Below are 23,267 nucleotides of genomic sequence, written 5' to 3'. Positions count from 1 at the left end.
GCTTAACTGACTGAGCTACCCGGGGGCCCCTAACTTAACAAATATTCATGAATGCCTATTTTGTGTCAGGCATAAAGATAAGTAAACTAAATAGAAGACAACCTAACCTGCTGAAGCTTAATTCTAGTGATGAAAACAAAATAAACAATAAATACAGTAAATAAGTTAACTGCAGGAAAGAAGGTGACAAATACTACAGAAAATACCACAGGAAAAATCAGGAGTACTGAAGGAGGGCTGGTCAGGGTAGGTCAAAGAAGGCAGCATGAAGAAAATATAGGGTATCTGAAAGAAAAGTACTTCCAGGCAGAGGGAAATACGCACTGGATAATCCGGAGGTAGGAACATACCTAACATGTTTTATAAACTGGAGGGACTGTCAGTTTGGAGAGCAGAAGGGGCATCAAAGAAGATATTCAAAAAGTAAAGTTGGAGTGGATGGTATAGGGCCTTGTAACTGAATGTAAGGATGTGAGCATCTATTCTGAAATAGGAAATTATAGAGGGCTTTCAGTCAGCATTAGACTGAAATTGATAGGACTTATTTTTCTAATTTACACCCAAGTAATTGTACGTACATAAAAGTTGTTTTGTGAAGTTTTGACATATGTATTTTTAAATTTTTATTTAAATTCACTTTAGCTAACATATACTGTATTATTAGTTTCGGAGGTAGAATTTAGTGATTCATCAGTTGCATGTAACACCCAGTGGTCATTACATCAAGTGCCCTCCTTAATGCCCAACGCCCAGTTACCCCATCTCCCCAAATCCCTCCCCTCCAGCAACCCTCAGTTTGTTTCCTATACTTACAGTCTCTTATGGCTTGCCTCCGTCTCTGTTTTTATCTCATTTTTTCCCCTCCCCTATGTTCATCTGTTTTGTTTTGTTTCTTTTAATTATTAAAGATTTTATTTATTTGAGAGAGAGAGAGAGCACACAAGGCAGGGGCAGGGGGAGAGGGAGAAGCAGACTCCCCGCTGAGCAGGGAGCCCGAAGCGGGGCTCAATCCCAGGACCCTGAGATCATGACCTGAGCTGAAGGCAGATGCTTAATCAACTGGGCCGCCCAGGTGCCCCTTTCTGTTTTGTTTCTTAAATTCCACATATGAGTGAAATCCTATGGTATTTGTCTTTCTCTGACTTATTTCGCTTAGCATAATACTCTCTAGTTCCATCCACATCGTTACAAATGCAAAGATTTCATTCTTTTTGATGGCTGAGTAATATTTCATTGTGTAAAAAGACCACCTCTTCTTTACCCATTCATCTGTTGATGGACATCTGGGTTCTTTCAATAGTTTGGCTATTATAGACATTGCTGCTATAAAAACTGGGGTGCATGTGCCCCTTTGAATCACTGTTTGTATCCTTTGGATAAATACCTAGTAGTGCAATTGCTGGATGGTAGGATGGTAGTTCTATTTTTAACTTTCTAAGAAACCTCTATACTGTTTTCCAGAGTGGCTGCACGAGTTTGCATTCCCACCAACAGTGTAAGAGGGTTCCCCTTTCTCTGCATCCTTGCCCAACATCTATTTCCTGATTTGTTAATTTTAGCCATTCTGACTGGTGTGAGGTGGTATCTCATTGTGGTTTTTGATTTGTATTTCACTGATGCTAAGTGATGTGTAGCATTTTTTCATGTGTCTGTTAGCCATTTGTATATCTTCTTTGAAGAAACATCTGTTCATGACTTCCGCCCATTTCTTGACTGGATTATTTGTTCTCTGGGTGTTGAGTTTGGTAAGTTCTTTATAGATTTTGGATACTAGCCCTTTATCTGATATATCATTTGCAAATATCTTCTCCCAATCTGTCAGATGTCTTTTGGTTTGCTGAGTGAGTTTCCTTTGCTGTGCAAAAACTTTTTAACTTGGTGAAGTCTTAATAGTTTATTTTTGCTTTTGTTTCCCTTGCCTTTAGGGTCGTGTCTAGCAAGAAGTTGGTGCGGCTGAGGTCAAAGAGGTTGCTGCCTGTGTTTTCCTCAAGGATTTTGATGGATTCCTATCTCACATTTAGGTTTTTCATCCATTTTGAGTCTATTTTTTGTGTATGGTGTAAGAAAATGGTCCAGTTTCATTCTTCTGCATGTGGCTGTCCAATTTTCCCAATGCCACTTGTTGAAGAGGCTGTCTTTTTTTCCATTGGATATTCTTTCCTGCTTTGTCGAAGATTAGTTGACCATAGAGTTCAGGGTCCATTTCTGGGGTGTCTATTCTGTTCCACTGATCTACGTGTCTGTTTTTGTGCCAGTACCATACTGTCTTGATGATTACAGCTTTGTAATAGAGCTTGAAATCCAGGATTGTGAATCCTCCAGGTTTGGTTTGCTTTGTCAACATTTCTTTGACTATTTGGGGTCTTTTCTGGTTCCATACAAATTTTAGGGTTGTTTGTTCCAGCTCTGTGAAAAAAGTTGATGGTATTTTGATAGGGATTGCGCTGAATGTGTAGATTGCTTTGGGCAGCATAGACATTTTAACATATTTGTTCTTCCAATCTGTGAGCATGGAATGTTTTTCCGTTTCTTTGTGTCTTCCTCAATTTCTTTCATGACTGTTCTAAGTTTTCTGAGTACAGATTCTTTGCTCTTTAGTTAGGTTTATTCCTAGGTATCTTATGGTTTTTCATGCAATTGTAAATGGGATCAATTCCTTGATTTCTCCTTCTTTTGCTTCATTGTTAGTGTATAGAAATGCAACTGACTTCTGTGCGTTGACTTTTTTATCCTGTGACTTTGCTGAATTCCTGTTATCAGTTTTAGCCTTTTTTTTCCCTTTTTTTTTTGGTGTGGAGTCTTTTGGATTTTCTAGAGTATTATGTCATCTGTGAAGAGTGAAAGCTTGATTTCTTCTTTGCCATTTGGATGCCTTTTCTTTTTGCTATCTGATTGCTGAGGTCAGGACTTCCAGTACTAAGCTGAACAACAGTGGTGAGAATGGACATCCCTGTCCTGTTCCTAACCTTAGTGGAAAAGCTCTCTGTTTTTCCCCACGGAAGATGATATTTGCTGTGGGTCTTTCATATATGGCTTTTATGCTATTGAGGTATGTTCCCTCTATCCCCCTACATGGCAGAGAGAGTTTTTATCAAGAAAGAATGCTATATTTTGTCAGATGCTTTTTCTGCATCTATTGAGAGGATCATATGGCTCTTGTCCTTTCCTTTATTAATGTGGTGTATAACACTGATTAGTCTGTGGATGCTGAGCCACCCTTGCGGCCCAGAAATAAATCCCACTTGGTTTTGGTGAGTAATCCTTTTAATGTACTGTTGGATCCTATTACTAGTATATTGGTAAAAATTTTTGCATCCATGGTCATCAGGGATATTGGTCTGTAATTCTCCTTTTTAGTGGGTCTTTAAGTTCTGACATATATTTATATTTAAAACATGTGAAACTATCATCAAAACTAGGTAACAAATACTTCATCATTTCAAAAATTTCCTTGAGTCCCTTTGAAATCCATCTCTCTCCAAACCCTGTCCCCAGGCAACCACTGATCTGCTTTCTGTCACTATAGATTAGTTTGCATTTTTCAGAATTACACATAAACAGAATCACACAATAGATGTTCTTCTAAAAATCTGGTTTCTTTCATTCAGAAAAATGTTTTGCTGGCTTCTTTCATTCAAAATAATCCTGTTTTCTTTATTGATTTATTCCTCTGTGTTTAAACAGTATTTCATCACGTGGATAAACTATACTTTGTTTATTCATTCACCTGTAATAGAATATTTCTAGATTTCAGTCATTACAAATAAAATTGCTATGAACATTTCTGCACAAATATCTGTGTGGACATGAACTGTGAAACCTCTTGGGCAAATAAATGATCAGGTAGAATGACTGGGTCACAACGTAAGCACACAGTTAAGTTTTAAAGAAACTGCCCTGGGGCGCCTGGGTGGCTCAGTCGTTAAGTGTCTGCCTTCAGCTCAGGGTGTGATCCCAGGGTCCTGGGATGGAGGCCCGCATCGGGGTCCCTGCTCTGCTGGGAGCCTGCTTCTTCCTCTCCCACTCCCCCTGCTTGTGTTCCTTCTCTCACTGGCTGTCTATCAAATAAATAAATAAATAAAATCTTAAAAAGAAAAAAATACTGCCCAACTCTTTTCCAAAATGTCATACCTAAATTTTATATTGCCACCAACACAGAACACCAGTGAAAGATGGTCCGCATCCTGGGTACAGTAAACTTTATAAAATTTAGCTTTCTAATGGGCATGCAGTGATCTTAATTTCCATTTCCCTGATGACTAGAGATGCTGAGCATCTTTTCATGTGCTTGTTGTCCTTCATACACCATCTTTTGTAAAGTATCTCTTCAAATCTCCTGTGTATTTTTTCTTAGTTTACTATTATTGAGCTATAAGTGGTCTTCACATAACTTGATATAACTAATTTGTCTGATATATATGTTACAAAGGTTTTTCTTCAAGTCTGTAGCCTGCCTTTGATTTTCTTGATCTTTCAAGCACTGAAACTTGAAAGTTTCTGTTTTAATTCCAGTTAGTTAACATAGAGTGTAATATTAGTTTCAAGTATACAATATAGTGATTCAAAACTTCCATTCGTCACCCACTGCTCATCACAAGTGCTCTTCTTAATCCCCATCACCTATCAAAACCCATCCTCCCATCCACCTCCCCTCTGGTAACTACCAGCTTGTTCTCTATAATTAAGAGTCAGGACACCTGGCTGGCTCAGTTGGAAGAGCATGAAACTAGTGTTCTTTGGGTAGCGAGTTCAAGCCCCACATTGGGTAAATAGATTACTAAAAAAAATTAAAATAAACTTAAAAGAAAAAAGGAGTCTATTTCTTGATGTCTTTATTTTTTTTCCTTTTGCTCATTTGTTTTGTTTCTTAAATTCCACGAGTGAAATCATGTGGTATTTGCCTTTCTCTGACTTATTTCACTTAGCACTATACTCCCTAGGCTCCATCCATGTCATTGCAAATGGCAAGATTTTGTTTGTTTTTATGGCTGAATATTCCATTGTGTAGGTACGTACACACACACACACACACCCCAGATCTTCTTTATTCGTTCATCAGTCGATGCACACTTGGGCTGCTTCCCTATCTTGGCTATTGTAAATAATGCTGCTGTAAACATAGGGATACATGTATCCCTCTGAATTAGAGTTCTTGTATTCCTTGGGTAAATGCCCAGTAATGTGATTACTGGATTATAGGGTAGTCCCATTTTTAAATTTTTGAGGCACCTCCATACTGTTTTCCATAGTGGCTGCACCAGTTTGCATTCCCACCATCATTGTAAGAGGGTTCCCCTTTCTCTGTATACTCATCAACACCTGTTCTTTCTTGTGTTACTGATTTTAGCCATTCTGACAGGTGTGAGTGATATCTCATTGTAGTTTTGATTTCTATTTCCCTGATGATGAGTGATGTTGAGCATCTTTTCATGTGTCTGTTGGCCATCTGTATGTCTTCTTTGGAGAAATGTCTGTTCATGTCTTCTGCCCATTTCTTGACTGGATTTTTTGTTCTTTGGGTACTGAGTTTGATAAATTCTTTATATATTTTGGATACTATTCCTTTAACTGGTAAGACATTTGCAAATGTCTTCTCCCATTCCTTAGGTTGCCTTGTAGTTTTGTCGGTTGTTTCCTTTGCTGTGCAGAAGTTTTTTATTTTGATGTAGTTCAATACTTTATTTTTGTTCTTGTCTCCCTTGCCTCAGGAGATATATCTAGAAAGAAGTTGCTACAGCCAATATCAAAGAAGTTACTGTCCGTGTTGTCTTCTAGTTTCAGGCCTTACATTTAGGTCTTTAATTCATTTTGAATTTATTTTTGTGTATGGTGAAGAATGAGGTCCAGTTTTCCCAACACCATAAGCTGAAGAGACTGTCTTTTTCCCACTGGATATTCATGCCTACTCTGTCAAAGATTAATTGACAATAATAATTGTGGGTTGATTTCTGGGGTTTCTATTCTGTTCCATTGATCTATGTGTCTATTTTTTGTGCCACGACATAGGGTTTTGATTATTACGGCTTGGTAATAAAACTTGAAGTCTGGAATTGTGATGTCTCCAGCTCTGCTTTTTTTTTTCCTTTCAAGATTGCTTTGGCTATTCGGGGTCTTTTGTGGTTTCGTACAAATTTTAGGACTGTTTGTTCTCATTCTGTGGATACTGCTGTTGGTATTTTGATAGGGAATGCATTATATGTGTAGACTGCTTTGGGTTGTACAGACATTTTAAAGTATTTGTTCTTCCAGCTCATGAGCATGCACTGTCTTTCCATTTCTTTGTGTTGTCTTCAATTTCTTTCATCAGTGTTCTATAGTTTTCAGAGTACAGGTCTTTCACCTCTTCAGTTAGGTTTATTCCTAGTTATTATTTTTAGTGCAATTATAAATGGGATTGTTTTCTTAATTTCTCTTTCTGCTGCTTCATTATTGGTGTATAGAAAGGCAACAGATTTCTGTATATTGATTTTGTATCCTGCAACTTTACTGAATTCATTTATCAGTTCTAGCATTTTGTTAATGGAGACTTTAGGGTTTTCTATATATGGTATTAAGCCATCTGCAAATAGCAGAAGTTTTACTTCTTCCCTACTAATCTGGAGGTCTTTTACTTCTTTTTGTTGTCTGATTTCTGTGGCCAGGACTTCCAGTACTATGTTGAATAAAAGTGTTGACAGTAGACATCCTCGTCTTGTTCCTGACCTTTGGGGAAAAAGTTCTCAGTGTTTTCCCAGTAAGGATGATGTTGGCTGTGGGTTTTTCATACATGACCTTTATTATGTTGAGGTATGCTCCCTTAAACCTAGTTTGTTGACCGTTTTCATCATGAATGTATGAAATGTGCTTTGTCAAATGTGTTTCCTGCATCTACTGAAATGATAATATGGTTCTTATCCTTTCTCTTACTGATGTGATGTATCATGTTGATTGATTTGTGAATATTGAAGGACCCTTTCAACCCATGAATAAATCCCACTTGAGGGGCACCTGGGTGGCTCAGCTGTTAAGTGTCTGCCTCCGGCTCAGGTCATGATCCCAGGATTCTGGGATCGAGCCCTGCGTTGGGCTCCCTGCTCGGTGGGAAGCCTGCTTCTCCCTCACACTCCCCTTGCTTGTGTTCCCTCTCTCACTTGTCTCTGTCTGTCAAATAAATAAAATCTTTAAAAAAAATAAAAAATAAAAAAACTAAATCCCACTTGATCGTGGTGAATGATTAATGTATTGTTGAAATTAGTTTGTCAGTATTTTACTGAGGATTTTTTAAAAAAAGATTTTATTTATTTATCTGAGAGAGAGAGCACAAACAGGGGAGAGGGGCAGAGGGAGAAGGAGAAGTAGGCTCCCCACTGAGCAGGGAGCCTGACACGGGGCTGGATCCCAGGATCCTCGGATCATGACCTGAGCTGAAGGCAGACGCTTAACTGACTGAGCCACCCAGGAGCTCCTACTGAGGATTTTTTTTAAAAAAAGGCATTTATTTATTTATTTACTTATTTATTTATTTGAGAAAGAGTGAGCCTGTGCACAAGTGGGAGGGGCAGAGAGGATCCCAAACACACGCCTTGCTGAGTGAGGAGCCCGATGTGGGGCTTGATCTCACAACCCTGAGATCATGACCTGAGCTAAGTCAAGAGCTGGACACTTAACCAGCTGAGCCACCCAGGTGCCCCTACTATTTTATTGAGGATTTGTGCATCCATGTTCATCAGGAATACTGGCCTGTAGATCTCTCTTTTAGTGGTGTCATCATCCAGTTTTGGTATCAGGATGATGCTGGCCTCAGAGAACGAATACAGAAGTTTTCCTTCCTCTTCTATTTTTTGGAACAGTTTGAGAAAAACAGGTATTAACTCTTCTTATAAATGTTTGGTAGAAATTACCCGTGAAGCCACCTGGTCTTGGACTTTTATTTGTTGCGAGTTTTTTTTTATTACTGATTCAATTCCTTGGCTGGTTATCAGTCTGTTCAAATTTTCTATTCCTCCCTGTTTCAGTTTTGAAAGTTTATGTTTCTAGGAATTTATCCATTTCTTCCAGGTTGTCCAATTTGTTGGCATATAGTTTTTCATAACATTCTCTTGTAATTGTTTTTATTTCTTTGGTGTTGGTTATTTCTTCTCTCTCATTTGTGACCCTATTTGAGTCCTTTCTCTTTTTTTCTTGACAAGTCTGGCTAGAGGTTTATCAATTTTATTGATTTTTTCCAAAGAACCAGCTCCTGGTTTCATTGATCCGTTCTACTGCTTTGCTTTTAGTTTCTATATCCTTTATTTCTGCCCTCATCTTTATTATTTCCTTCCTTCTGTTGGTTTTAGGTTTTGTTTGTTGTTCTTTTCTAGCTCCTTTAGGTGTAAGGTTAGGCTGTTTATATGAAAACTTTCTTGTTTCCTCAGTTAGGCCTGTATTACTTCCCTCTTAGAACCACTCTGGCCAAATCCCAGAGGTTTTGGACTGCTATGTTTTCATTATCATTTGTTTCCATGTACTTTTGAAATTTCTTCTTTTATTTCCTGGCTGACCCATTCATTATTTACTAGCATGTTATTTAACCTCCATGTATTTATGATCTTTCCAATTTTTTCTTGTGGTTGACTTCTTGTTTCATAGCATTATAGTCAGAAAAGATGCAAGGTATGATTTAAGTCTTCTTGAATTTGTTGGTTTGTTTTGTGGGCTAATATGTAGTCTATCCTGGAGAATGTTCCATGTGTACTCGAAAAGAATGTGTATTCTGTTTCAGGATGGAATATTCTGAATATATCTATTAAATTCATCTGTTTCAGTGTGTCCTACAAACCCACTGTTTCCTTGTTCTCTGCTTAGATGATCTGTCTCTATTGGTGTAAGTGGGGTGTTAAAGTCCCCTACTATAATTGTATTACTATCAATTAGTTCCTTTATTTTATTATTAATTATTTTATGTAATTTGGTCCCTTTATGTTGGGTGCATAAATATTTATAATTTTTATATCTTCCTGTTGGAAGATATAAAAAGATATATAAAGTTTTAAATTATATAGCATCCTTTGTCTCTTGTTACAGTCTTTGTTTTAAAGTCTATTTTGTATGTAAGTATTGCTACTCTGGTTTTCTTCTGACATCCATTTGCATTATAGATGTTTCTCCATTCCCTTACTTTCAATCTGCAGGTGTCCTGAAGTATAAAATGAGTCTTCTGTAGGCAGTATGTAGATGGGTCTTGTTTTTAAATCCATTCTGTCACCCTATGTGTTGTGATTGGAGTGTTTACTCCATTTACATTCAAAGTAATTATTGAGAGATGTGTTAATTGCCATTTTATTACTTGTTTTGTGGCTGTTTATGAAGATCTTCTCTGATCCTTTGTCTTTCTCTTTCATGTTCTGATTTTCTTTAGTGATATATTTGGATTTCTTTCTCTTTATTCTTTACATGTGTATTAGTGGTTTTTGATATACTGTTACCACTAGGTTTGCATACAACCTCTCCTGCATAGCATATATTAAGTTAACAGTTGTTCAAGTTTGAACCCAATCTTACCTCCTCTCCTTCCCATATTTTAGATATATGTTATTATATTACATCTTTGTGTATGTGTGTGTGTGTGTGTGTGTGTGTGTGTGTGTGTGTGATTTCTTGACTGATTTTTTACAGAAATATTCATTTTAGTAAAAATGAATTTTGTGTTTCCTACCTTTATACTGTCACTTTTGGTCTTTCCTTTCCACTCAAAGAGTCTCCTTTAATATTTCTTGCAGGACTGGTTTAGTGGTCACGGACTCCTTTAGTTTTTGTTTGTCTGGGAAACTCTATCTCTCCTTCTATTCTGAATGATAGCTTTGCTAGGTAGAGTATTCTTTACTGCAGGTTTTTCCTATTCAGCACTCTGAGTATGTCACAAGCACTGAAACTTTTAATGTTTGATAATACACAAATTATTTCCTTTTTTGGTTTGTGTTTTTTTGTGTTCTAAGAAACCTTTGTCTATCCCAAGTTGCAAAGATTTCTTTCTATTTTTTCTTGTAGAAGTTGTACAGGTTTAAATCTTACATTACAGGTCTAAAGATCCACTTCAAGTCAATTTGTCAGTATGGTACAAGATAGGGAAAAAAATGTTTATTTTTTCCAATATGAATATCTACCTGTCCAAAAACTTATTGAAAGATTTCCTTTCCCTTTGGAATTTTACATTGTTGAAAAATCAACAAATTAGATATGTATGGGTCTATTTCTACACTCTGTATTCTGCTTCATTAATGTAAATCAATATTATTTTTTTACACTACTAAACTAGCTTAATTTCTGCAGTTTTACATTAAGTCTTGCATTTAAAAAAATTCTTCTAAATTACTTTGACTATTCTAGATAGCTTCCATTTCTATATAAATTTTAGAAGTCCACTGCAACTTCCTAAAGCAGGGAAAAAGAAAATAAGAGCTTAGAAAAAGAAATAAGGAATACGATTTTTATCAAGGTTGCTAAATATAAAAATTAAGAAATGGCAAAACTGCATTTCTATATTAGCAACAGTGAGATAACAATAATTGCCGAACCTTACACTGCATTTATTCCAGGCACCATTCTAAACTCTTTATGTACATTAGCACATTTAATATTTATCACAAGCCTACCAGTTGAGTACTATTATTATGCTCACTTCACATATGAAGAAACAAAAGTGGAGAGCAGTTAAGCAATTTGCCCAAAGTCACACAGATTATAAATAGTAGGTCTAGAATTAGAATCTAAAAAGTATGGTTCTGAGGAATAAATCTAACAAAGCATGGAAACATTTATGGAGAAAAGTCACCAAATGCTCTGGAAAGACATTTAATGAACACTCAAAAAAATGGAGGGATGTGCAATGTTCAAAGACTGGAGGACTCTACTGTAAAACGATGTCAATTATCTTCAAAGTGATTTATAAAGTCAGTGTAATCCAATGGAAACCCCAATAGCTTTTTTTTTGAGGACTCGACAAGCTCATCCTAAAATTCATAGGTAAGATGATCAAGAATTACCAAGATACTCTTGAAGAATAAGGTGAAGAGATTTACTCTATCAGATATTGAGCCCTGTGGTGATGACAAAAGGAAAGACTAATAAACAGACCCTGAACAAGGCCCAGGAAACTATTTAAGCAAATATTCAGCCGAAGTTAATTGGTATGTGTTGACGACTCTGAAACCACTTTTTGTGTATTACAGGATTGAGCAAATAAGTAAACATGGTGAGACTAATAGAAACTAGACATCTCATTCTTGAAGCAGGGAGATGAGTATGAAAAGGGTGCTGGGCTGGAATTGGACGTATTAGTTAAAATTTGTGGGTTTTTAACCACATGAAGACATACAGTTATGAAGCACACACAGAGAAATATAGTTATGCAGTATGCCTCAAAGCAATGATGCCCCTATTAACAATGAGCACATCTAATGCCTGGATATTGATTTCAAAATACCATTTCCCACTAAAAGGAACCGGGACTCACTGAAGTAGCCGATTGCAGCACTAAGACAGGGAAGGTAAAGAAGACCTGAAGTACTGTCAGCCAGAAAGTCAGGAAGTGTTCAAATGATGATAGGGATATGTCAAAGAGCAACAAAAGCCAGTGTGAAAGGGCTCCTACTGGCCAAACCTGGGACAGGTTGAACATACAATGAAAAATAATAGTACAAAACCCACAGAACAAAATAAGAATCTCTAAGACCATACCGACAAGAAAAAAAAAAAAGTACTAAATAAGCCATATAGACCTAATGCACAGTATAATATATTTTGAGACAAATATTATTTGATACATTTACTTATTATATTACAAGTCATATTATACTATAATTATGTAATGTAATATACATCACTACATCACCAATCATTACAATATATAAATGTATCAAAGTAACTTGTTATACACCTTAAATTCACACAATGTTATGTATCAAATTTATTCAAAAGGAAGGGAAGGAGGGTAGGGTGTTAAGAAAAAAGTCCTTTATATACACAACTAATGAATCATCGAGCCTTACATCGAAAACCGGGGATGTACTGTATGGTGACTAACATAATATAATAAAAAATCATTATAAAAAAGAAAAAGAAAAAAGTCCTTTATAAAAAAAATCCCAGCCAGTAAGTGCCAAAGGAAGGACGGAATTAACAATCTCCAATAAGGTAGCCATCACAGTAACAACAAATTTTGGCAATGGATGATAAAATTAAAGAGTGAAAAGTGATGAAGAACAGTCTATTTATATAGTCTCAATGTATCACCCTACAAATTAATTACAGAGAACAACAGTAATTTTACTGGGAAGAAAATTTGCAGAAACCACCTCAATAAGTGATCAAAGTTAGTATCACCAGGAACTGGATAAACTGACATCCTGTGTCTCCTGATTTAATCAACTGACAAAAAGGCAACACTGTTTCAGCCAAAAATCCAGACACTCACATTGAGAGACATTCTATGAAATACCCAATCTGAAATCTTCACAAATGCAAAGATCATGAAGGATAAAGAATGAGGAAGTGTTCCAAATTAAAGGACTCTAAGGATACAGGCCAAATAAATTAGCCTGATACTGGTTTGGATCTTTACCAGAAAAAATTCTCCTATAAAGAACATTACTTTTGAAATAGGTGAATTTTTTAAAAGGTTTATGGATTAGATAATGGTATTATATGAATGCTAATTTCCTAATTTTGATCAACTAATCTGTGTTTAGGTAAGAACATCCTTATTCTTAGAAAATACACACCGAGTTTTTGTAAAGAGGCATCATGCCTGCAACTTAACCTCCAATATTAGGGGAAAAAGAAAAACAACTACCCACCCCCTCAATATAATCAAAGAGATGATGAAGTGAATGTGAGATGATGTGAATTGGGGAATCTGGATAATTCTGGATAAGGGAATTTTTTGTACTATTTTTGCAACTTAAATTATTTCAAAAGAGAATTACTAAAATACTATAAACTTTAGAATATAAGTATGTATCTTTATGATATCAGGGTAACAAAGGATTTCTTTGTCTTTTCTTTTTCTTTCTTTCTTTTTTTTTTTTTTTGAGATACATTTCTTTATTATCAGCATTTTACTGATGTAGAAACTGGGATACACAGAGGTTCCACAACTTGCTCAAAGTCACACAGCTAGTTAAATGATGAAGCTACAGTTCATTAATTTTAGTCTACTGAACAATGAAAATAATGATAAAGAAAAAGTAATCGGTTTTAGTCATGGATTCATTCATTCAGTCTTGAACTGAATTCATTAATCCAGTTCCAGTTTTCAAGGCTACTAAAACAGACCTAGATCCTTTTGGGGGGAAAAAACCACATTTTTTTCAGGTCACCTGCGAAAATGGGTTCCTTGTTAATTTGTAACTGCTTCCCAACCCCTATCAAGCAGTGGTACTAGACTCTGGCTTCTAAACTAAAGAATACACTTTCCTTGGCTTTGTAGCTCAATGGCCTATGCTAAAGCTAATGATTTTGTTTAATGTATAGACCTTTCTCTGAATTCAGCAGTGATTTGGCATATTAAATAATAGGTAGATATCTATCCCTTCTTATAAACTTTCTTGGTCCTAACATACAAACTTCAACTTTAAAAAAAAATTAATATGTAATGTATTATTGGTTTCAGAAGTAGAGGTCAGTGATTCATCACAGCCTTATATAACACTCAGGGTTATATTACACATTACATCATGTGCCCCCCTTAATGTCCATCAGCCAGATACCCCATCCCCCCACCACCCCACTCCCCTCCAGCAATCCTCAGTTTGTTTCCTATGATTAAGAGCTTCTCATGGTTGGTAACAAAGGATTTCTTAAACAAGACATAAAAAACACAAATATAAAGGAAATGGCAAATAAATTTGACTAAATAAAAACACCATGACAAGAATAAACCAGTAAGCCAAAAATGGAAGAAACTATTTGCAACACATATAACCAACAAAGGACTAATAGGTAGGACATATATAAAAAAATTTTCCACAAAAAGAAAATAAGAAAAAAACAAGAAACCAAACAAAAAAATGGCAACAAAGTTAAAGAGAAAATTCTTAAGGGAGAATAGCCGAAAGTATGTTCACCCTCATGGGTGATCAGGAAAATCTCATAGTAGCATTGTCCATAATAGCCTCAAGCTAAAACAACCCAAATATCTATCAACAGAGGAATGGATAAACAAACTGTGATATATCCATAAAATGAATATCTATACACTTGACAGTACTGAGAATGAATAAGCAATAGCCACATATATACATACATAAATATGGATGAATCACAAGTCACAAAAGAAGATGAGGAGCATGATGCCATTTACATAAAATTCTAAATAAAGGAGGAAAAATGTTTAAATTAGCACTTAAGGCTGCATAATGCGTGGTAAGAAAAACACACACGAGGAAAAAGCAGAAAAGCAAAAGAATGATTACCACCAAATTTGAGACTGATCATCTTGGGGCAGGAAGGAGGGAACATAATCAATGAGAGGGCTACAAAGAGTGCATCTTCAGGATGTATAAATATATTATTTCTTAACCTGGGTGATAACTACATGGGTGTTAAGAAATATATTTGCATATTTTAGAAGCTTTTCTAATGGTATAATGTGTATCACTAAAAACGGGCACAGTGCTTACGGATTAACCCTAGGAACTGCAAAGAACATTAAAAAAAAAAAGAACAGATACTGAAGTTGGAAAAAGTCAGGAGAGTGGTACTGCAGAAGCCAAGAGAAAAAAAGAAGGGAATAGTGAAGCGTGTCAAATATCAGTAAGAAGCAGAGTAAATATTCACATAATACTCAAAAAAAAATTATTATTCTCTGTTGATGAATCAGTTATCTTGAGGTGTAGACACTACTTTGCAATGAGATTTATTAAAACAATGAAAAAAGATGTTAATATTCTGATATTTTATATTCAGAAACCAAAAATTCTTGATCGTATTTTTTAAATGTCCTTCTCCCACAATGCATGACATTATTTACATCAACAGTATATATTCAAATATTGGAATAATTACAGTTCTGCATTTGATAGCCAAGTTTTGGTAGCTTGAATGACAGCCTCAATTTCTATCATGTATTACTGAAATTGTGATTACAAAGACCTTTGGGCTCTGCCAAATCGGACATGCTAAGTAGAGGCTGGTAACAAATATTATAACACAAAAATCTGGTTAGACCAAAACAGAAACTTTAGCCATTTAGGAGCATGAGCTGAACAATTCACTTGGCTTTTCCAGTTATAAATAACAAAAAGCTTTTACTTTAAAATAAAGTTACCAACTATTTTCCAGAAAATGCTGGACATTTGGCTAAGGATTCACTTTTCTCACCTGTACAATAAAGATGGACTAAGTACCACTTAAGGCCTCAATGAGCAATATTTCATGGTGTCATTTGGGAAAGAGAAACCAATCACAAAGGGTAATAAAATTTAATACTTTATCTAGATAATAAACCACACTTTTGAGGGTTGTAAAACCAAAAAATATCATACATTAACCTAATGATAAATCCAACTGGGCCATCCACTGCTTCTTCCTTTTTTGTTTTAAAAGTATAAATCTACTGATAACTAATTTTCAATAAAAGAAGAGAACTTTTCAGATCAATATGTGCAGAGACGATTCAGAAGGCTGTGTTTTTATTAATGAAAAAATGCAACTTCACACAAATTTAAGGTAAAGACAGGAGTTCTGATATTTAAAAAGCCAAACAAAATAAAATAAATCCTCTTCTCTGAATAGAGTAAGAACTTACCACTAATTTAGGCACTTGTTTTAAAATACCACTACTTCAAAAGAGAAAAGTATTTCTCTCAAGAGCACTTATATCAATATTCTGTGGCTGTAAATCAACACATTCAAAGCAATGTTAATATGTAAGACTACTAATTTGTAGCAAATGGTTGTATGGCTTATAAACGAATGAGTAAGATTAATGTTAGAAAATAAATTTTTAACTCAATTTTAGATATTCAGTTGTTTTGCGAACTAATAGAATCTACTAATATTAAGATTTAATTAATGGACACATTTTGTTCCAAGATTTTTTTCTTTCCTTTAGAAATCCTGAGAGAATCCAAGAAGATAAGGATGATATACATGGATTAATAAATAAACCTGTAACTTCAGAAAACTTGCTTTGTGACCCAAAATGGAACTACTCACCAAAAGCAGCAGCCATAGGGGGTTCAAGGGATGGCTGGCCATCACCAGTAGGAAGGTCTAAACGAGTGAAGTCTCTGCTTTTGTCATTATTATATTTCACATTAAGGCTGGTGAGCTTGGAGAAGTCAATACGCAGAGTGCAGCATGCATTATAGATATTCTGGCCATCCAGAGCCTAAAGCATGTAAGAAAGGGACTGATGTTTTGCAAGACAACAACACTGATAAATCAAGTAGCCTCTACTTTGACACAGAGTGGCAATCAGGTGTAAAGCAGAGAGCAATGGACTAAAAGCCAAAGACCTGTGTTACTTTTACCTCTGCCACTCACTATGTGAACATAAGAGAGAAAAAGAAAATCTCAGTTTTTCACAATGTTATAATAATCCCTATCTTGTCTATGGTAAGATCAAATGAAAGAAGAGAAATGTAAAGGCTTGGGAAAATATACATTACTGAGCATTGTACTAGCTATCATTATGACTATTTTATCCACAAAAAATGTTTAAAGATGATTTGATTTTATATTTCATCATATTAATTTTTTAGTATACTTTATATAGGTTAAGATGAAATAAAGCCTTTGTAAATAGAACTTGTCAGAACTGTAACATATGAAGTATCTATCTCTTGTTTTTGTTCTCTTGTAAAGTTATTTTATAATAGTTTGAATAATATCTGAGGGAAATTTTGCAGTCAGTTCTGATACAAGACCAAAGATCAGCAATCCCTCCCTTCACAATAATGAAAACTTATCAAAGGGATATTTGCAGCCACTTGACTTCCACAAATGCTCAAATTTATAAAAACAGAAACCAGAAAACAAAACACGTAAGGAAATGCAAATATACAAAAAACACTTACTTATAGTAAGTTACTGATGAGTACACACATCATCATAAAGATATAAAATAATATATACAGGCAAAGGGTACAGCAAATATAAAGTCTATATTCCTAATCAAGAGGCAGACAGTGTACACAAAACTACTAAAAACCTTAGTCCCTACCTTTGAAAAGAAATAAGAAATAATTCAGATACTGATACAAGATAAGAATTAAGGTTAGGAATAGATCTCAGTAGGACATGGGTCAAATATAACCAAATTGAATATGAAATTTTATATCTTGTCAAAAGTCAAACACTCGTGTACTAAAAAAAAAAAAAAAGACAATATAAACCAACAGCAGCAAACTTCCTAAAATGTAGTATCTTCAATTCAGAGCTCAACAAAATTCAATAGTAAATATAGTTACAAAAACAGTGAAATCAACCAATCTTGGGCTAATAGAAGAAAATGAAGACACAAGGAAAAAGATAACTCTACTTTATTAGTCAGATTTTATCAGGAATACTGTGCTCAACTCTAGACTTTACATATGACAGAAATGAATCCCAAAGATCATGAGTCCCAAAAATGATCTGAAACCATTTCATATAAGGAAAGTAATTTTTAGCTAATTACTTGAAAAAGCATATGGAACAGTGCATTTAAAAGTAGTAAATTTTATATTGTGTATACTTCACTATAATTAAAAACACATGGTGAACTGCAACAAGGGAGAAGATGTGATGGCATTCTTTGGTATCACTGAAGTGACTGATTAACAAATGAAAAATGAAAGATCATAATTACCATTTTGGCATAATGTGCATTCACTGGGTCAGCATACTGAAGCAAGGCTTGAAACTGATTATTCTTTGTAAAGGTGATAATCTTCAAGACTGCGCCAAATTTGGAAAATATCTGGAAAAAGTTCACATTAGGTTAAATCTAAGGAAAAATTAGGCTAATGCAGCTTTAAAAATACAACTTGATTCATGAATTCCATTTTTAAGTGAAAATAATTTCCTCTATTAAAACTGTTGGTACAGGGATGCCTGGGTGGCTCAGTTGGTTAAGCATCTGCCTTTGGCTCAAGCCATGATCCCAGGGTCCTGGGATTGAGTTCCGCATTGGGCTCCCTGCTCACCGGGGAGCCTGCTTCTCCCTCTGCCTCTGCCTGTCGCTCCCCCTGCTTGTGCTGGTTCTGACAAATAAATAAATAAATAAATAAATAAATAAATAAATAAATAAATAAATAAAATCTTAAAAAAAAAAAAACCCCACAAAACTGTTGGTACAAAAATGACTTACACCCATGCATGGCTTAAAACAGTGCCTGACAAAAGGCACTCAAGTATTTAACCTATTTTATAGTACGTCCTAAATGGCACAATACTAAGAACCTGATACTACAATAGGAATTAATGGTGTTACAAAGCATATGAATGGAAGTGGAAGAGTCCTATGGATCATCTGTTTCACTTTGAGAATCAGCATCCATTTCTTGAGATTTTTATAGGCAGAGAAACTACCAAATGTTCCTCTAGAGGCTGCTCTAATAATTCATTCAATATTTAGAGAGCACTGTTCTAAGTCCTGGGAAATCAGCAGTGAATAACAAGAGTCTCTGCCCTGAGGAAGGACAGACCATAAATAAATAACATGCTGTCTCATCATAAAAAAGCGTTATGAATAAAAATGAAAGGAAAAGGGATGAGAGTGAACTGGAATGCAAGTTGGGAAGGTGCAAGAATAGTCGAAGAAGACCTCTCTGAAGTGTCTTTGGAAAAGAGGAATAAACAGAGTGTGGGGAAGATTTCCTGACGGATCCCTGGTTAAAAAATGCTCTTAAAATATTTCCTCTATTCCACCACCACAAAGGTTCCTGGCCAGGGTTACTACAATGCACTTTGTTTTTCTCTGACATCCCATCTTAAATTTGGATCTTACTGAGCCAAAAATCTGTCCTTCTGCTTCTAAAAATAAAAAGCTAAGTATTACCTATGCTGGTAAGAATTTGCTATTATCAAATACTATCCATGAGTGTCCTCAATAGCCAAATGGTCCTCCCTTTTAATTACCACAAAAAAATGATCAATAATAAATACCCTAGGGGTGCCTGGGTGGCTGAGTCAGTTGAGCATCAACTCTTGATTTTGGCTCAGGTCATGATCTCAGGGTCGTAAGATCAAGTCCCGCATGGGGCTCTGCACTCAATGGGTCAGTGGGGTGTCTGCTTGGGCTTCTCTATCAGATAAATAAATAAATAAAATCTTTAAAAAATAATAATTACCCTAAAGCACAGGCAACAAAAAGAAAAATTAGGTAAATTCTACTACATGAAAATGTAGAACTTTTGTGCTCAAAAGATACTATCAACAGAGCAAAACAGCAACCCACAAAATGGGAGATAATATCTGTAAATCATACACCCAATAATCCAGAATGTATAAAGACTCCTATAATTCAACAACAAAAATCCAATTTAAAAATCAGCAAAGGACTTAAATAGCCAATAAACACACGAAAAGATGCTCAACACCACTAATCGTTAGGGAAATGCAAATAAAAACTCAATGAGATACCACTTCACACCCATTAGGACAGCTATTATTAAAAACAAGCACAAACAAAAACATCAGTAATAAATAACATGTCTCATCTAGAAAAGCGTTATGAATAAAAATAAAAGGAAAAGGGATGAGAAGTATCAAGTGTTGGGGAGGATGTGGAGAAAATAGAACCCTTGTGCACTGCTGACGGGAATGTAAAATGGTGTAGCTGCTGTGGAAAATAGTATGGTGATTCTTCAAAGAAATTAAAAGTACTATTACCATATGATCCAACAATTCCATTTCTGAGTATAAACCCAAAAGAACTTAAAGCAGGGACTCAAAGAGCTATTTGTACATCCATGTTCACAACAGCCTTACTTGCAAAGATGGAAGCAACCTAAATGTCCATCCACAAAAATGTGGTAAATACATACAATGGAATATTATTCAGCCTTTGAAAGGAAGGACATTCTGACACATGCTACATCATGGATGAACCTTGAAGACATGTAAGTGAAATATGCCAGTCACAAAATAACAAATTATGCATGATTCCACTTACATGAGTAACCTGGAACAGTCAAATTCACAGAGACAGCAAGTAGAATGTTAGTTACCAGGGGTTGAGTGAAAGGGGGACTGGGGAATTATTGTGTAATGGGTTTCAGTTTAGGAAGATAAAAAAATATTTGGAGATATAAGATGTTTGGTGATAACTGCAAAACAATGTGAGTATACTTAATGTCACTGAACCACACACTTAAAAGTGGTTAAAATGGTAAAACTTACATGTATTTTAAACCCCTCAAAATAAAATAAACAATCCTAAAGTCCAAATATTAATTTTTGGCAAAATATTCTTTCACATATAATCAGCTCAGAGTCGGACACTTCTTAGAGGAGACTGCACCATTCAATAAGATTTGTGGAACCAATTTGTCTTAGAAGGGCTAACCAAAAAATGTTATTACTTAAAGTTAGATTGTCTGAGGGTTCTTTATTAAAATTCTTTAAAATTTTTAGCTAATTTAATAATGGTCATATTTAGAACTTTGGGATCTTAATCTCTCGTTTACTTATTTTGAAATACATTAGGAATTCGCTTTTCTATTTTTAATAAAAATTTTGGTTGTGTCACAGCATTTCTTCAGCACACTTGTGTGTTCTAGATAATATTCTTAGAATTTATAAAAGAATACCAAATTGCTATTATCAAATAGTATCTACTAGTGTCCTTAATAGCCAAATGGTCCTCCCTTTTTAATTGGGATGCCTGCATGGCTCAGTCAGTTCAGTGTCTGCCTTCAGCTCAGGTCATGATCTTGGGGTCCTGATCAAGCCCTGCAGCAGCCTACCTGCTCAGCGGGGAGTCTACTTCTCCTCCCTCACCCCCCACTCATGCTCTCTCTTTCTCTCTCAAACAAATACATAAAATCTTTAAAAAAAAATAAAAAGGGAATACCAAATTTGCCTTCTTTTCGGCTATCAAAGAATACAGATTTGATGTTGTATCTTCTTTAAGATGTAAGTATTCTTGGGAAAAGGTCTTGTATTTTCTTCATTTCCACCTTTGGTGATACTGTGGTCACACTCACACACACACACACACACACACACACACACACACACCCCAATCTAAATATTGTAAGCGCATCAAATGAGTGCTGGCTAAAGGCGTAGTAACAGACTTTTTACTGCAGCTACAGGTAGTATTCTGAACTACAAGATTATATCATATATAATTTTGCCCTGGTGTACCTCTCTAACACATTTCCTGATACTTTTTATATCACATTATTTACACCAACAATGTGCAATTGTCTATAGTTCTCTACATATGCCAAGTGGTTTCAGACTTCTAAGTCTACACATGTGGGTGTTCCCCTTTCTTAGAACTCGGTACCTAACCTAGTATATTTTCATTTACCTTTTCTAAAACTCAGCTCAGGAAGTAATGCCACCAGAAAATTCTCTGCTTCTCCCAACTATTAACAGAGTTAATTCTCTTTCCTGAGTATTATTTCCTTCTTAGTCTCATATATAATTACTTTGCTTTACTTACATTGTACTATACATTTGTTTACATAGCTGTCTCCTGTAATTAGACTGAAAGCTCCTTGAAGGTATATACCTTGTCTTAATCATTTCCATATCACAGAGTACAATTCTTGGCATATAAACAGGTACACGGTAAATGCTTATTATTGACTGATAAAGAATTATACTCAGACCTGATTGGAGAATTATGGCAACATGCAGTTTTTTAAAAACAATAAACACTGGGATGCCTTGGTGGCTCAGTCGGTTAAGTGCCTGCCTTTGGCTCAGGTCATGGTCTCAGGGGCCTGGGATCGAGTCCCACATCTGGCTCCTTGCTTAGCGGGGAGCTTGCTTTTCCTTCTGCCTGCTGCTCCCCCTGCTTGTACTCTCTCTCTCTCTCCCTCTCTCTGATAAATAAATAAATAAATAAATAAATAAATAAATAAATAAAATCTTTAAAAAAAATAAACATTTTTGATGTAAAATATCTCATTAATGAAATAGTAAGAACATATAATTTGTTCTCAAATTTGGAATAATTGTACACTAAATTACACATAGAACCTAGTTAATTTTCACTTAACTTTCAGATTTTCTGACTGTTGTTTGGCTGTGTGATTTTTAACTGAATGTGCTAACAGAATATAAATTGACTGAACTGGCTAATCATGGACAGTTATTTTTTTTTTTTAATGATTTTTTATTATATTATGTTAGTCACCATACAGTACATCCCCGGTTTTCGATGTAAGGCTCGATGATTCATTAGTTGTGTATAACACCCAGTGCACCATGCAATACGTGCCCTCCTTACTACCCATCACCGGTCTATCCCATTCCCCCACCCCCCTCCCCTCTGAAGTCCTCAGTTTGTTTCTCATAGTCCATAGTCTCTCATGTTTCATTCCCCCTTCTGATTACCCCCCCTTTCTTTATCCCTTTCTTCCCCTACCGATCATCCTAGTTCTTATGTTCCATAGATGAGAGAAATCATATCATGGACAGTTATTTAGAGTCCCCTGGACTGTATTTGCTGAGAGAGGCACTACAAAGATCAATCAGATACTTTTGAATAAAGTAAGTGAGGACCAACATCAGGAATCCAGGCTAATGCCTCAAGTGTGATTTTTAACATCTTTTCATAATTACCAAAATATTGAATTTTAAACAAATTTGGCCTCAAAAGTTAACATCCAGGAAAGTTTAATATATATGGATTTATTAATATTGATTACAATAATAACTTGACTCTTTGACTCTATTTCCCTAATATATTTATTTTTCTGTCATCAACATAAACAAACACATAGACTCAACTCTTGATGTCTCCTGCGCATTTTAATCTTTTCAGACTTTAAAATGGGATGAAGAGAATACTAAAGATCAAAATCAGGTAAAATTAATCTTCATGGTAATTTTTATAAATGTAGCACTTACCAGAAACTGAAAAAGTTCATTTATATTCACTTGTAAAAAGTGTATTGGCCATAATTTGTTTACAACAGTTTTTGTACTCAAAAAACAGTAAGACATAAGAACCAGAATTTTATACTACCAGCACTGACTCTTTTAATATCATAATAATTGCTTTTTGCAAGTTATTTTTCTTTGCTATGCAATTCAAAAAGATCAGTCCTTTATCCTGTAACCTGAAGACATTCATCTATTGGACA

At 35.3% G+C, this 23,267-nt stretch overlaps 1 protein-coding gene across 10 annotated transcripts in view; it reads right to left on the bottom strand.

Moving 5' to 3' along the window:
• PTBP3 (polypyrimidine tract binding protein 3) overlaps positions 1-23,267 on the bottom strand; it is a 112,682-nt gene that overhangs the window by 20,104 nt on the left and 69,311 nt on the right. For all 10 annotated transcript variants that reach the window (XM_045814808.2, XM_045814809.2, XM_045814806.2 and 7 more), the window contains 2 exons: positions 17,810-17,920; positions 16,174-16,348 (listed from right to left, as the gene is read on the bottom strand). In XM_045814808.2, the coding sequence (XP_045670764.1) occupies positions 16,174-16,348; positions 17,810-17,920 (286 nt within the window). The remainder of the gene's footprint in view (positions 1-16,173; positions 16,349-17,809; positions 17,921-23,267) is intronic.

The sequence above is a fragment of the Ursus americanus genome, chromosome 18, assembly GCF_024610735.1.
Source record: "Ursus americanus isolate L20-20 chromosome 18, mUrsAme1.1.p, whole genome shotgun sequence".
NCBI classification, from domain to species: Eukaryota; Metazoa; Chordata; class Mammalia; order Carnivora; family Ursidae; genus Ursus; species Ursus americanus.
Note: the sequence above shows the minus strand (reverse complement) of the source record. Positions and strands in the feature narration are given on the sequence as shown.